The 16,956-nt window shown below is 46.0% G+C and overlaps 2 protein-coding genes across 2 annotated transcripts in view; one reads left to right on the forward strand and one right to left on the reverse strand.

Moving 5' to 3' along the window:
* The window catches only part of LOC143422656 (uncharacterized), a 431,772-nt gene that overhangs the window by 272,189 nt on the left and 142,627 nt on the right, over positions 1–16,956 (forward strand). The window lies entirely within an intron of this gene.
* LOC143423148 (neural cell adhesion molecule 2) overlaps positions 1–16,956 on the reverse strand; it is a 120,908-nt gene that overhangs the window by 17,696 nt on the left and 86,256 nt on the right. The window contains exons 5-9 of the mRNA XM_076894254.1: positions 14,417–14,568; positions 11,420–11,695; positions 11,011–11,170; positions 6,762–7,096; positions 4,199–4,565 (exon numbers count right to left, since the gene is read on the reverse strand). Coding sequence (XP_076750369.1) covers positions 4,199–4,565; positions 6,762–7,096; positions 11,011–11,170; positions 11,420–11,695; positions 14,417–14,568 — 1,290 coding nt within the window. The remainder of the gene's footprint in view (positions 1–4,198; positions 4,566–6,761; positions 7,097–11,010; positions 11,171–11,419; positions 11,696–14,416; positions 14,569–16,956) is intronic.

Raw genomic sequence — 16,956 nt, forward strand, 5'->3', positions numbered from 1 at the left:
GTCAGGCGTGCCAGAATTAGGGGGTTGGTCGGCGAACGGTGGCAAGGCGGTGAAAGGAAAAGAGGCGGGTTTCGATGTTGGCCAAGGCGAGGCGAGGCGAGGCGAGGCGAGGCGAGGCGACGGTACGCGCATTGGAAATCGCTGGCAAACTGAATTAACCCGGTGTTGACCCGTGGCCGTACGTTGGCAACGACTTCGCATTATGCGCGAGAGGGTGGGACGCTGGGTAAAGTCGATTATAATCGAGCCGCCGCGAAACGAATCCGTTGCGAGCAATTCCGCAAACATACGGGCCGATACTTCGGATCGATCGCGACTTTTGTGCAACACTCATGGGAGCCGAGCGCGAAACCGAGCGACGTATTTGGCTTTTGCCTACCTCGGCTTCCTTGGGAATTGCGATACGCGATAAACTCGATCGTTCGACGTACATGACGTGTAATGAAATCACCGGCAAATCTGCACGGTAAAGATTCTATCAATCATTATTATCTACTTCGAACGTATTTCATCGAATTAACTGTTCCTTCCTCAGCGCGAGACAAGAGGAATCGAATATTTAACTGTCAAGTTAGAGAAACACTTACTATAACCCGTACATGGATTATACTAACTAACTCGGTCTAAGTAAACTTGAATTCTGTTTGATGTTTCCGTTTCTACCAACGTGATATTCACTAAAATTAAACAACAACATAATTTTCAATCACTTGTTCAGCAACGATGTAGTGCATAGATATTACAGAGATATTTCTCCGCAAAACCCGCTGATTTCGCGATCCCTTATCGCACCCACCGTTTCGATAGCTCCATCGCCTCGTCACAATGACAAGACGGCTGTTACCGCAACCTCAACCACTCCGCCACTTCGATATTACACGGCGACGTCGCGCGATCTGCCCTCGTCAGACAGCATCAGGGATACGCTACCATCTGAAACTAATTCGTCGAACGATCTTGGCCGCAGTACAAACGGATGCGCTGTATCGACCACGAGACGACGACCGACAACCCGGTGGGTTCCACTGCTCGTCATACCCAACGGCGTTCTCTCAGAAGGCACCCGCGGAAGAGCACTGGGAGCCCAGTGAAACGATCCCAACACACGGACGCTGGAGCACGGGTATAGGTGTCCGTTGATTGAGCGTAATCTGTTTTGTTAATTGCAAGGTCCGCAGAGCCCGATACCTGCGGTGGTGGCGTTCCGATGCCTGTCCGGCGTTACCGTTCAACCCTGCGCGAACCCTCCTTCGACGCCGCGCGCGGAGGACGCAGTCAGCAACGAACCGGACCGCAGTCAGGCTCCCTTATGGGACCCATGGCGTATGGAGCTTGGCGAGTTTAAGGGGCGGTTAACCGACTAATTGCAATACCGACGCGGCCGCTGGTGCTATTTGCGCTATTTGCGCGACTGCAATCATATCCAGCCTCGTTGCCTCGGCTATCGCGTGTACAACAGCCGCGCCTGGCACGCGTTCTCGTTAATGGACCGTCAAAACCGGACCTCGGCGCTCTTTTTTTTCCGGCAGCCGCCAGTCATTTTTCAAAAGCCGCCCGCCCTCCTGGCGAGATCGGCCGCAATCATCGGGCCAGCCCCCGTCAGCGGCTGTTACCACCGCGACTTTAGCAATTTTTTTTATTTTTTCATTCGTTCGCATTTTTTTTTCTCTGTTTCTCGTTTTTTTTTTGTGCCCCCAACCGCCACGCCAATCCCTCCTCACTCTCTCTCTCTCTCTCTCTTCTCGACCGCGAGTCAGTTTCGGCAAGCCGCATGAAAAACGGTCACACAGAATTTATAGGAAGCTTTGTGCGCTGTTTTGTTCCCAGGGACCTTTGAGCGATTTCAACGAACGGTCCGCGGCTTTGTTCGATTCTTGACCAATTACGAATGGAAAATGTCAGCTGGTGAAGCGTCTGCGATTGTGAAGAAGCGATGAGGATGTTAAAGCTCCGGACAGTTTGACGTTATTTATATTCCGCGAACCTCGCCGAGTTTCGTGCAGAAAATGCGAGGGCGTGGAGTCGAAGCGGCTCGTAGTGTACGTAGGGTACGAATGGCAATTTGAAAGTGGGAACGTTCGTTTAAATCGGGAGCAGACGAGTAATTGTCGACGAAATCGAGCGTGAAACGAACCGTTTACAGACTACCGGTGATTTTTAATATCGCCGCGGTCGTATTTCAAACGTTTGCCATCAACGTTCATGAATTATACCGAGATCCATAAATGCTTGATAACATTCGCGCGCCCCTGACGCGTATTAAAAACGCACGATTACGATCAAAGTTTGCATTGCCGCGGAGATCTGACTGTTGCGAGCCCGTCAACGATTTGATTAATGCTGATTACATACGCTTCCGGTGTGTCGCGCGAATTTGTCCTTTTTCAGCCGGCGAACGAAAATCATAACGGATTTGCTGCCTCGCGCGTTTCCCCCGTTTTTGCAGGCTTTTTTTTTTTTATTTCGACGAACGTTCGCACTTTTATAGACGTCTGAATCACGGTAGTAAATCTTTTCGCAAGAATGTTTCTGCACCTGAGAGCCAGACTAACGCGGGGCCATTTCCGTTGCTCCTTTGCAGAGCGGAAAAACAGCAACGATTACGGTTTCCTTGCGAGAATCGATTTAGTTTACGTTTAAAACAAATCCACTATTTTGTGAAGTAAAGAAGGACACTCGATTTAGAAGAAAAGAACTTCGGTTAGCCTCGCTCGGAATACAGATTTAATATCAAAGAATATGTGAAAGACAAATCAAAGAACCTAATCATTGTTTAACAAACGCCACTATTCTTGATGGAAGCGAGAAAATATGGATAACGATCATCCAGTACTATCTTCAGTGCAGAAGAGTATCTTGCAAGCTATATAGATAGCCAAGTCCGATACTCGATGAAGAAGCTCTCAGAATACCTTTTCCAATTATATCTTCCAATTTATAGTCTGTTCCACGATTATTTTCTTCGTCCTCGATCATAACGTGCCACGACTCATGGCTGAAACTTAAAAACCGGACGTTCCGTTTCCGCTTCTCCCCCTCGTCTTCTCTCGACGCCAAAGAGTTCGCTCCCTGAAAACTGTCCCAGTTTCTTTCTATCAGTTCTCCGTGTCCTCCTCCTTACAGATTATACGAGAATAATCATCGTCAGCTAACGAGAAAACTTCGCTGAACTCGATAATATAAATAACTTTCTTCGTCCGGTAACGAATCATATTGTAGAATCGCGGATGTACAAACGTGTAGTTTCTTATTTCCTTCACGATTGCCTGTTGCGATGAAAACGTACATTTTACGGATAATCGCGACTTTTGTTCCGTCGCAAGTGCGACTACGAATGAATTGATAAAATGATTGACTGTTGAAGGATCTTCATTGATCCTTAAAGGGATTATGCAGCCTAAAATAGTTCGTGATTACATACGAAGACACTTCTGATTGGAAACATATCCGTGTGAAACGAAACGAAGGACGTTACAGGTTAGCGTTCAATGGGACCCCTTATCCACTTTCGAAACGCATCGCACACCTGCAATTGCCGACAGGTTCGCCATAGAGTTACTCTATACATCACCACTATCGAAGTAATAATCGAACAAGCAGTAATTGCATCCTTGATCGCTTATCGCCGAGGAACGTCCCTCGTTTAATTGTTTCTGGTTCTGCTGATCGCGTGATTGCCACTTGTTGCGATCACTCGAAACGAACGCGACGAAAATAACCAGGCGATCGATCGAGCGGGCCAAAGATTCAAATCGAGATCTTCAAGGGCGTGGCTGCTTCATATGTGCGGTTCGGTGCCATATTTATTGCCGTAGTAATTGGCTGGCTTCGCGCGGCATTACCATTTCTAATTACAGGACAAGAAGCGATCTTTCTTCGACGATATAAAATACTACCGCCAAAAATTAACTGCAAAATCTGTCGCAGGAGCTATGAAAATGCAAGCAAAAAAAGTAAAAATGTTCCTCGTTTCTAGAAAGCAAAAATTAAAGCACAAAGACATTTCCGTGACAACCGCAGAACCTGCGACAGCAACAGATTCGTGCGTTCCTGGATAAGTAAAATGTAGACCGAGGGGGCAGGAAACGGGCAACGTGTACGACTAATTAATTAATTGTTTCTTATCGTGAAAGCAATTTGACATCTGTCAAACGGCCCCGTTAAACACGGGGGCGTATTAGAAAGTCAATGCACTCACCGGTCGTGTACATGGCGACACCCTTCAGGGTCACTGGCTCGAGAATGGCAGGCTCGCTCCTCCCCTTTGCATTAATCGCGTACAGAAAAAGTCGATAACTCCTTCCCGTCGTTAGGCCTGCCACCTCGAAAGTCGGCCCGTTCGGGTTGGCTGGCACGGTTTTGTTCAATAAAATTGGCCCGCCGTCCTCGTCCGCGACCACCTCCAGCTGGTAGCTGTAGATCGGCAGCCCGCCGTCGTAACCCTCCAAGCAGCGCACGATCAATCCGGTGCCGGACTTCGCGCTCAGCTCCTCCGCGTCTAAAGTCGCGGACATTTCCGTCGTGCTGCAGTTGTGCAGCGCGTATGGTCGTCCTGCAGCGATTACCTGAGAAGTATACAAAGAATCGTTCCTGTCTGAGCGACTTTGTTCGTCGATTTGCGAATTCTTACCCTAACCTAACCTAACCTAACCTAACCTAATTATTTCTTGTTGTCAGGAAAAGAACAGAAATTGCGAGAAGAAAGAGTGTAGGATATTGTTTAATTTATGTCGAGTATATTATAGTTATGCCGTGATACTTGTTATAATGGAAATTCAGTGGCAGTGTAATTAATATGCAGAATTTGGGAAGAAAATTGCAGGTTGATGAAAATTTAATGCTACGCCAGGTTGTCTATGCTTGTTTAGGTATCCGTGTCTGTGTGCGAAAGGGATTGCGTGATCGATATAACTACGTTTAGATTGGACAGATCAATGTAACAATCACGCAGTATTATGTTGACTTAATTAATTGATAGAACCTGATTGATGGAGTTGATTGAAACCGATACGTGGCATCATGCAGGCGGATCGGTACAAACATTTGCGAGCATGAATGACCCGAAGAAAACGAAAATTACACTCAATTACGATGGTAACGACGCTGATTAATTACGCGAATTATGGAGTATCGATCGTTTCGATCAGTTCTCGTTGAATCGCCAATCTGTGAAAGTGTGCATAACTCATTTCGGAGTAAATAGATCAGTCGCTTTGGTACTCGAAATTTTCTGATAATTTCCATTCGATTATTATTGTAATTTAAACAAAAATCTAACCTGCGTCACTTGGTGACAATTTTCGTACAAGTAACGATATAAAGCCGTAAAGATCGTCGATGTTTCAATCTGAGAGAAATCCCAACTATCGAGTACAAAAGTGATCCGGTTCGCGTGGAGTGACCCGTACGCGCGCGGATGTTCTTTCGGGAAATGGAGCTTTGAATTCCCCGCAGGAACGCGGCATTTTCATTCGTTTGCCTAATGTATCGTCGATGCATCGCGTTAGATAGCATCGAAAGCGTATACGGGAAAGTTGATGCCCATCAGAGATTTAGCTCGCTGGAACATTTTCCATTTTCGAAGAAATTCGATTGCGGCCCATTAAAAGCAATTCTGTGTTGAAACGTCCAGTCCGCAGCACCGCCCGCGCCGTTCGAATAACGTATCGCCACGTAGCCACGCGTTCGCGTTTCGCTTCGAAAGCGGAATTCTTGCCGCTAATTTTTCCCGCCGCAAATCAATCCAGCCGCCAAGATTCATCGCGCGCGTCGAATTCCGTTGCCGTTTTCTCTTTCCCGCCAAAAAACACGTCCGCGTTTCGCGGAGAACCGGATATTCCATCGATGGATAATTGAACCAATCTGACTAGCAACGACGTTGAATATCGATCATACGAGAGGCAACGATAGGGGATTTCGCTTCGAGAAACTCTTCGTGTACCATTCGATTTCAAATCGACAACATTACGACCCTGTTTATCGATATGTCGAACTCTACTGGAGGTGTACAATGTTATTTTGCTAGTAGTAATAATAAATTGATAAAAAATTGTATTACTAAAATGGACGCAGAAATACGAAAAAAAAAATGGAATGGACCATTGGACGAGTTCAAACAGCGGACCAATAATTTCCGTATTTTCGAAATCGAACCCGTGTTCCTACGACTGGCAACAATGGCGTTCCTATGTTGGGCGAAGCTAAAGTCACGTATCAAGTTTCATTTTCCACGGTTCGTTCGTTGCAGGACATAGTAACTCACGCGTACACGTTCGCATCGACGTCACCTGGAAAATGGTCAAACCGTGTACCCGAAATCTGCAGATCCGTGGAGAGCGCAAAGTCGAATGTTTCGCCGTATGTTTGCATCGAACGCGAAGCGCCGAAATCGAAATCGACGATACACCGAACGAAACTGAAGAACCGTGGTGCCTGCAACACGCCTGTTCAATTCCTAACACCCTTTCGATTACCCGCGAAAATCGTGAAAACATTTCATAACCGACTACGCAACAAGACCTCGTGCAATTCTCGTTTCGTGTGCATTCCGGTGCACCGTGCAGCGTCGTTTCCACCCCTAAACGCTCGTCGAGTTAGGGGAACAACAGCTCCGCGCCATTCCGAGCGTGTTATAACAAATAAAGCCACGCGGTTGCAAATGAACGCATTCCAAACGATGCGGCACGGTTCAACGATTTCGAGAACTGCCGGCTATAGCCTGTTCCGGGGAGTGTGAAATTAGAAGAAACAAGCGCGTTTACCTGAAACAGGCACGGCGCTCGTTGCTTGCCGACCTGGTTCGTCGCCCAGCAGGCCACCGTGCCGTAGTCCATTTCCGTTGCCGGTGTGTAGTTCAGCCTGGACCCGTGAAATTGTTGGTACTCCTTGAGGGCGTCGGCGGCGGACGGTGTCCCAGCCGCTGGCACGTGAGAGTAACGCGAATGAGAGACCTCGACCAGCTCCCCAGAATTATTGAATGTCCAGTGAAACGTCAACGGGGCCGGATGACTCTCCACTGAGCAGACCAACGATACAGTCTCCTGTTTCAAGGCGCCCACCACCACCTCGCTCTTGCCCTCCTTGCAGACCGGCGCGTCTGTAAACGAACGAGCACCCTTGTTTAGAAATGATTAATCGACGATTTTTTTTTTAGGAACAAACGTTAGCCGAGGAAGTCTTGAGGGAACGTTGGCTTTTGATTTATAATGAGGTTCGTGTGAAATAGAGATCTGCGGGGCGTGCGCGTTCTGTTTGTAGGGGTGCATATTAAATGCGTTTGGAACGAACGGAGGGTGCCGAGTAATATCTCGAATCGGAGAAAGATGTTGATTTCAAGCGAAACGAAAGACTGGTGTAATTGTAGAGTTCTTTGCAGAGGGGGTGGGGTTGTAATTTATCGTAGGATGCTGTTCAGGGTTCTGCCGCAACTGGAAATTAATTAAGTTACGTAAGTATCGCGTGATAAATGTAGTCGGAGGGACGATGCGGAAAATTTTTATCACAATATGTGTTTATTAGCGAAGGCGGAGGGTGTAATTTATTTTTAGCACGGTTGCCAGTGTAATTCTATTCTTTTACTAGGCGAGCGGAAAGTTTAACGAACCGGTTTGCATTAAAAGTAGCAAATTATTTGCACGCGCGTAGTAGTAGACGTTCATGCAGCAATTATGAGTTTCTTTGACGTAGTTAATTAAAATTTCTGATGTTTCGAGATAACCGTAAAAAGAGCTAAATATTTATTGTTTCTGATATCAAAGCTGAATCATTTCAACATCGCCTGCTTAATTACCTTGTGAAATTTGTAATAACCGCAAATCAGAAAAATATTTCCATCGCTGCGAGTTGTAATATAATTCTTTAATATTCCCGATTTCAGCGAGCGAAGTAACCTCGAAACGGGCGTAAAATCGTTTTTTAAGCGTTTTCGACGTTTAAACGTGATCGAACGTGTACCGCTAACGCGAAGCCGTAGAGTACAATAAACTGAGACAGAGAATCGTCCGGATCCAATTGACCTAATACAAGGGTAAGTTGAACAGCGCAGCAGTAGTGCAGCTACGTTTCAAACGTCTATGCAAATACCCGCGCAGTAGCAATTTAACCAATTCGAGTGCAGCTTGACACTTGCTGAGGTAATCACTTATCGCTCGAGTACGTATCGCCGGTGAAAATTAATTGTTTTCGAGGGAATTGGTTATCGTTGCCTCTTAGATCCATTTAATTGGGTCGCAGGCGTCGAAGCTTCGGAAATGCACGAACCACCTTAACTTACTTATCGATCGTTCGATTATCGTTCGTGCGAACACGTAAACCGATCGATCTCTCAAACGATTCTCAAACTTTTCGTTTACTCGAACTCTATCAAGAAATTATTTGCAAACGACACCACCAGCGGTCCCCTCTGGGTAACTTTGAAAAGGAATCAGGATTCAAGCGAGTATCGCAGACAGGCGGAGCGTTTATCCGAAATGCGAGACGTGGACGCGTGAAACGGATGAAGAAGCCCGACACCATTGAATCGGCATCGGTCCGATCGATCGCCTAATAGGAAATTCTCTTGACATCGGTATTTGCGACGGGTCATGGCATACGGAAATTCCAAATGGCAGAGATGATTTACGACGGAAGTACGGAGCCACCAGACGGCTCTGGTTTCAATCTGATGCGTTTGATGCAGTGCCGAATTAATTACTAATACGAGAAGTCGACGATACCAGGCGGGGTGGGTGGGGGTTGGGGTGCGCTCGACGTATCGACGGGGTCGCATTTGTCGACTGAAACGCGGAGCGCACGGCTACTGATTAGTACGCATTACCAGTCGCTTCACGTTAATCGGGACGCGTATAATGTTGTCTTACCGATGCACCGCGAGGTCTTCCTGCACGGCGAACTTCTACATTATACCGAGCTTACTTGTCGACCTATTAAAGGAATAAATTAGACCAAACGAGCCTGCGCAAGCTTGGAGGCTGCGCGATGTTTTGCAGTGCTACCACAGTATGCTTTCGAATTTAATTGAAACTGCGAACCCTGTTATGGCCTGGTCGATAGAATCAGTGGAGGGTGTTGCAATTTCGTCTTGTTAATAACAGCCAGATGGATGCGGATAATTGTACCGACGGTTAGGTACGAGGAGCGACAAATACGTCATGTATTTTGTTAGTCGCCAAACTTTGTTATATCTATAACTCATATAAATTATCATTAAATCATTTATGAACCACTGTGACTGTGATATATTAATTAATAACAGACATAAAGAAACGAAAACATCGAATATTTCATCCCAAGAAAGGAGCAGGTATCTGTAGGGGAAATTCGCTAGCCGGACGTGTGGTTAATTTCAGTCGAATTTTTCTCCGCGGAACATCTTCCGAGCCCTTGATACAATTTATGGCTCGACCCCACGCAAGGCACGACTGTGGGAATTTTCCCTCTGCGATCCGCGAGGGGTGGATTCCCCGAGCTGAGAATCACCAATCACAACCAACTTTTTCTAACGCCAACTGTTATCTCACCCTCGCAGTATTTACCAAAGAGACGGCACCAGCTAATCTTGAGTTAACTTTTTTTTTAACAAGTCAATCCTCAACGTTCCCGTACTAAACGTAGTCTACAAATTTTTAGACAGACATAAATGGTGCATCGATAGAGTTCTCTTTGGCGCGTCAAAGCAACGAAACGTTCAAAGCGACACGTATTCACAAGAGGCACTACAATTTTTCCCCAGCTCGGTCCAAGGCTGAACGTCAGAGGACCAGCGTCGCCAAGTGACAAGGGCCGAAACGTAACGACGGATTCGCGGGCGCCCCTCAGCCCAGTGCAACCCCCACCGTCCATCCAGGTTAGCACATTGCCAGACTGCGTTCACCCACACATGAATATTCAGCTACGCTTTACATACATTGAATATGCATCGCAGTCCTTCCTTCCCTCTTAGGTCATTTACAAGATGCAGATACGACGGGTTACTAGCGCCGGTACCGACCATTCTAATAGAATAACTCGCCGCTGTGTGTTTTACAGAAAACCATCCGCCCCGTCCGCGCCGAGGGCCGCGTTTCCGCCATCGAGATCGCGCTAACCGCGGCGACGAGGGACCCTTCCAATTCGCCGAACCTAATACGCCATTCTCGGCCGCTACTTGGCATCGATTAAGTAATTACCGCGCAGCCGAGGCGAGAGAGCTGGCAAATTAGAGGAATTTGGTCCGGGGATATCAAGCCGAAGCCGTAATTGTATTCGCGCGACCTCTTCCGTTGTTCTTGTGATTAACGAGTGGCGGGGCTGCCCTCGGGATCGGGTCAACCGGCCGCTTTTGTCCTACCCGCGCGGGAGGACGATGTTGCCCGTTGTTCGGATGACGTTTTACTTGCATCGCAAGTTGTTTCATTGGCCGTTCCTCTTGGCCGGGGATCGTTCGTTAATTCGCGAGGGCAACCGTGCCATCTATTATATACTCGGACCGCCGCTCTAAGCGGATAGGTGTATAGCTGGGCTCGAGCGGCTTGGCGCGCGGAGCGCCGCGGAAAGGTGTTCGTCGGGCAATTTTTCAAATGGCACAGCCGCTCGTATTATGCAGAAATTCTTGCATTAACAGAGTTTCGAAAGAGAAGAGAATAGGACGATTTTAATACCCGATTACTCAGTGAGAAGAAGCGTTATCTTCTGCATGCGCCCAATGCTTTTACAGAGATTGTGGAAAGTGTGTCTCGAAAAAAATTAATTCCTCGAAGGGGTTACATCAGTTGGCTTCCGCGGAGCCTGGATTTAACTCTATTGGATTTTTTTGCAGGATTCATTTATATAAAAGCAAGGTGCTGCTTCATCAGACCCAACCGGTATTAATCAAGTGAAAGATAAGATCTATTTAGAAACGAGTTGGATATATCTAGCTAGGTGGTAGCGTATTTTTTCGAGTTTGCACGGTATTTTGTGTTAATACGACAAATTGCAGAGGACTTTGAAAGGGGATGAAAAAAGTGCACGCTATGAAATATGTAAACTCACACATTATTTGAAGAGTCACCGGGTTACTGGCAGTCTTCCCTTCGCTGTTTGCAGCGAGACAAGTGTAATCACCTGCCGAGTATCGGGTTATACCTCGAAGAACCAGAGAAAGATCGCTGAGGACGATACCTGCCGCGGCATTATTCTTCAGCTCTTTGCCCTGGAACATAGCATCACTTTTCTTCAATATCCTGTTTCCGCGCGCCAAGAGAACAAGACACGAAACCGTTATTATTTACATATTACAGTATTACATCGCAAACGATTGTCATTTCTACTTTAAATTAGCATTATGCGCATCTTTTTTCATTTTTAATTGCAAGTTTCGTGCAACGCGGAAGCACGAAATAAAATATTCAGGCATCATTTATCGCAAAGCATTTGAAACGTGTTTCACCATGGGACTTACGTCTTTGAACCAAGCAAGCTTGTACACTTTCGGATTAGCCTTGACCGAGCAATCGAAGTAGACGTCGTCACCCTCCTTGATATGATCTGGCTTCAAGGTCTTGCCCATCTTCAAAGTTACCACCGGCTGATACTGCACGTCCAGCCTCCACTTGTCCTCCAAAACGCTGTCGGGAATAATCGGGTTCTCCGCTCGACAAGTTAGATATTTCCCGTCGTCTTCCATAGTTGGCACGAAACTGAGAATGCTCAGGCTCTGATTGTTCTCCAATGGATACTATCGATAAGGAGAATACCAAAAATGATGCACATGACGCGTATTTCGGCGCAGGCTGGCTGCCAGTTAACCCACCCTCGTTAACCTCTGCTCCATCCCCCATTCATCGTCGAGATCAACGTTGCAAAACTCGCGCGATTAAACATTAAACAAATTTCAACCGCTGCGGCGCAGCCGTTAACGAAAACGTCCGGACGATTTGTCACTGGTTTAATATGAAACCCCACTCGATACCAGCGCGCCTTGCCGCGCAAGAGGGGCGTGAAAATAAAAGGGCGGCACGGTGGGTACGGAGGAAGAGGGATGAGAAATAGATTAACGATTTTTCGGGATTTACGACGCAGCAGCGCGGAATTGAAGAGAATGTAGGCCGAACGGGGGTTGCTCGCGACGGCTGCCTCCCCCACGGCTGGATCCAAGCTTTCTGTTTCTGTTATAACGCGCCGCGTAACCTTCCGTTTCCGCGATGTCATTTTAATGATAGCGCCACCAGGCATGCATATCGAGGAAAGCCGCGCATCCAGCGTCAGTATCGCGAGTACGATGAATGGAAGTAACGGTTCGGCGGGATGAATGTCGCGTCGCGCGAGTTCCCCCGCGTTTTCACCCGTTCCCACTGTCCCGATCTCTCACCCCTGTCTCGCTCCATCTTTCGCCATCCCTGACCGACGCGTCGCGGCGTCATTCACCATTTATTTCGTTCGTTTTTTCGAGCGGCCCGCGCCACGCTGACGGTTCCTCCCCCGTCTTTCTCCTTTTTTCGTTCCCAGCGTAAGCTCCACCGCGCGTAGTACGCTTGGCTCGCCTCGTTGCGACGCGATCGAATTTCCTGATAAAGCTCTCTCCGGACAGCCGAACGCGGACGTCGATATATATCCCTCGGGGGGGTTGCGCGCGGCCGTCACGGCCACGATTGCGCCCCCGGATGCGCGCGGACATCGAAACTTACCCGCGCAGAAATCGCGGAAGTCGCTTCCGTAAACGATCCCGAATGCATCGTGTCGTTCTCTAGCATTGAAAATCAAACAGGAGGATTCTGAAGTCTTAAAATTGATCCTTCCACGTGGAGTTAATTTAGAAGTCATTCTATCAATAATTTTTCATTACTTTGCGATAGTAACTCATTGGTAACGGTGTCATTCAATTCACCAAGCAATAATTTAAATTGCCATAGTAGAATGCTGCGAGTTTATTCAGACGCAAATTATATATTCTCCCAAATGTACAATTCACGAATTAAAAAATTAAATAAACTCTAGTATGATTAAGGAAAAACTTTCGTTGCAACTACAAGAAAAAGAAAGAAGAAAACGAAACCGTAATATAAGTAAGAGCCGTGCCCAACGGATTTAAACTTTTATTCTATCGGTTTCGAAGGTGTCGGCTCTCGAGGCAGCTGTTGGAAAAAGGAAATAACTTCATCGTTGCAACTTCTCGACGAATCGTCGACGAGCAATAGGAACTCGTCGCGCGGCAATTTCGAGCGACCCACGAATCGACGCCAGCTACGTCACTGGTGCACGCATAACTCTGGTCTGGAAACGCCAACGCGGTCGATTCGATTGGCAACTTTCGCGATTCGCTGCGTCGACGGCTGATTCCGTATAGGTCGCGCTTTTTTTTTTTTTTTTCTCCCGCGTCCCCTACTATTTTCAACGATTTGCATCTCGGTTGCAGCTCGAGCTTCAAGCTTGTTTGTAAAAGCGAAGTTTATGCGCAACCATTCGACGGTACGTGCAGCAGTGAATCCGGAACTTTAGATTCCTCGTGGACGGTAGCGCGGTCGGAAAAATGAGCTCCAGATGGAGGCAACGGAACTCGTTTGGCTATAACCGGATATAGCTGCATTTAAGATAAGAGTTTACGAACGTGTTGTGTTCAACAATGGCTAGCAGTGATATTGTATTCGCTTGGTAGCTGTTCGCGTTTAAGAAAAAATTGAATATTTACGAGGTACGAGGACATTGTACTTGACCTGACTTTTGAAAACGTATTTGTAAATTTTGTTAATATCACGTAATTGCAATGTGCTGGAACTAAACTCGGATAATTTTTGGAAAGAGGACGAAGAATTTAATCATACGGTAATCGTTCGATGAAATTGGAAAATTCGATTCGGTGAATATTGGCCGAGAAAAATTGCATCAAGGACAGAACAATGTGCGCCACAGGTCTTTGCAAAATTTTTATTATCGACTGCACAGGAATTCTGATCATCGCGAATTACCAAGTCTTCTCTTCGTGTTCATGCATTCATTTCTCTCATTAAACATTGTAACCTGGCTGTTCGGACGATAGAATTACTACGCGGAGAAAGAACGAATCAATTTTCACTGTCATCAGACAATAGTTATAAATATCAGCCTCCCTTCTGCGAGAAAAATCGAATTCATCTTGGAAAAAACGATAGTTAGCGTAGTTCACAAAATTCTCATCCCCCATCCTGTTGTTTCTATTGTTCTTTTGAGCCATGAATCTGAGATGGAAACATATATTATTAATAGCTAATGAGGAGATTCTTATCGTTCAGATTATTTCATAAACTTGGTATTTTTAAAATTTTCGTACGTTCATATGAATGCACTACGATAATAATAAATTTTCTTGGCAATGACAGAGAAGCTTTTCCGAGAGAAAAGACGATGCACGCGTCATGTGAGTAATTATTATTCTCGCTATAAATTCGCAGCGAAATAATGAAATTTCTTGTCGCATCCTTACGTTTTGCACCATCTTCACAATCTGCCTGCTCGCCTTCCACCAAGTAATTTTTGCTTCCGGTCTAGAACCGCTAGCTCTGCATTCCACGTCGTAGTTCTTGTCGGCGGAGACTCGAGGCTCCTTCGTCAAAATCTGCACGACCAGTGGTTTTACTGGAAAAGAAAGAGCATCGCGTTGGGTTCGATTCATAAAAGGCTCGACGACGAGAAGCATCGGGTCTTTTAATTGCCCATCAGCTGTTAAATTCGATCATACAGTTACACTTCTCTTGAACGTATTTCATTTAATTTCTTGTATCTTTTTCTATACCCTCCTCTCAGCTTAAAAGTAATCGTCGTTTCGAAAGTGCGGGATACGAATTTCGGTGCATCGTCGAGTTGCTTCCGGTGTAACAAGAAAACTTTTGCTTCCCCTCCAAAATTCAGATTGTTTCGAAACTTAGCCAGTTTCCACCTAGAGGAGATCGAAACTGATCTGAAGCATATAATTTCTATTTTTACCAAGTTTTCTGTTTTCCTCCTGTGAACTGGACGAAATAGAATATTGCGACTACTATACAGATACAACGCATAGTGTCAACTTGTTTTTTTCATTCAATTAAATTCTGAACGTAATTATAGCTTCAAAATGCAGAGAGTACTTGCACAATATTTTTCTCGTTTCCTTTTGAAATTATTCAAACATTCGTAATTACGACTTCTTAATAGAGCCATTAAACAGCTTTGGATGAAAAGACAACGTGTAATTCCGCGCGAGTAAGAAGCGGTAAACATGGGGCCGAACGGAAGCGTATGAATTAGAATTTCGACGGAAATTCCAAACTCCCCGCGGTGTGCTCGAATGGGCGTTATATAACCGACTCTCACCTAGTTGCAAAAACAAATTCACCCCTCCGAGCAACTTAACTTTAACTAACTTATGCAAGCGACGCCACTTCCGAACTTATCCTCTTCGGCCCGTCGTTCGTGAAAACTGCAAATTATTCCAGCGAACCGTCGCCCCGGTTTTCGTCGCGCTCCACGCGTCGAGATAACGCGGACGTATCCAAGGGGACGATGAGACGGGAATGTCTAATTTCGGGTGGCGCCAGTAAAACGCGTTTAGCGAACAGAGACAAGGCTTCGCTTGCATCCACCGTTACGCTCGACCCTGTCGTCGAGGACGCTTTGTACATTCACGTCGCCACGATTTAACGCGTATCATCGATGCTGAGGTAAAACTGTCTGGTGCTTTTCGTTTGAATCGTGTCGTATTTTTTTCGCTGTGGAATAACAATAAAATGAGATTGAACAAATCAGTGGAAAATAGAATAGATTAACCTTGGAATTCACGCGAAACGGTTGACGTAGCAATTATTCAAGCATCAAGCTGGCGCGAACAGTTCTCCAAACACCGGAAGGAAACTGCCTAAATTCATAAGCAGCATCTCCGAAGTTGCAGATACGAAAGAGAAACGCGGAAACTGCACGGGTAGTTGGAAGGTATCGCGTTGCTCAGGGTTAAGAGACACTTTGGAGGCGTTTACGGGCGCGTAAACGAGAGAGGAAGGCTGCGGTACACTTTCGAGAAACCTCTTAAAATCTTGTCGACGCAAGACGACGATAAATCTCAATTATCTAATCTCTCGCTTATACCAACAGCCATCGCGCTCTGCAACCTGCGCGAACGATCCTGGAAGACGGTGCCGCGCGTCAAAATGGCGGAGAGTCCTATGAGACGATCGAGTTTCATCGGTTGTTCTACTTTATGTTTTATGTTTCGAATCGCTTAATTGAAACCTTCGTGTCGTTAGCACGCGGAGCTTGGCGTTCTCTGAAATTAGAGAAACCATCCGTTCGTACCATTACTTCGGGTCAGCTTAATCACTTAAGAAATTATGAAAGAGTTCGTTTGGAGAGTATAAAAGTTCGCGCGGTTTAAGTTTTAATCTTTGTAACAAGTTTTATCTCCCCGAGTTTAAATTTCATAATACACTATAAATTACGGTCCATACTCGAGTACGGATTTGCCTTGCTTGAAAGTAAAATTTCCGATCAATAGTCCTCCGCGAGTGAAGCTGAACTTACGGTCGAAGTGAAAATGTGAAACGTCACCTTTATCTTCTAAAAAATGTACATATGAAAGATCGATCGAATTATTCTTCTTCAGATTTCTATTGTACGTCTGTCGTTTATAAGAAAAATGCTAGTTCATGGCAACAAGAACAGCTCGTGTACGGTTTATCCGCGTACTGGAGCCTCGTTGGATTTGTCGGCCATTACTTACGCGCGTAGTACAATTTTGCGAGACGAACGATAGAGAATATTGAATTTCCTATTAACGTCATCGCTTGTGCGTTGCCTACGGAAATTCATAGGTCGGAACGTATACATCTGTCACGGTAAATGCATATATGTACTGCCTGTCCATTTCCATCAGCGATAAATCTTGGAACGTCTATTGATTGCAATTATTGCACGCAACATTGGATCTCCTTAATCACGCAGAATAAGGCATGTGTGACGGTAACGAGCTATTGCAGCAATATGTTCTCGTTGCAC

This window comes from Xylocopa sonorina, chromosome 4 (genome assembly GCF_050948175.1).
Source record: "Xylocopa sonorina isolate GNS202 chromosome 4, iyXylSono1_principal, whole genome shotgun sequence".
NCBI classification, from domain to species: domain Eukaryota; kingdom Metazoa; phylum Arthropoda; class Insecta; order Hymenoptera; family Apidae; genus Xylocopa; species Xylocopa sonorina.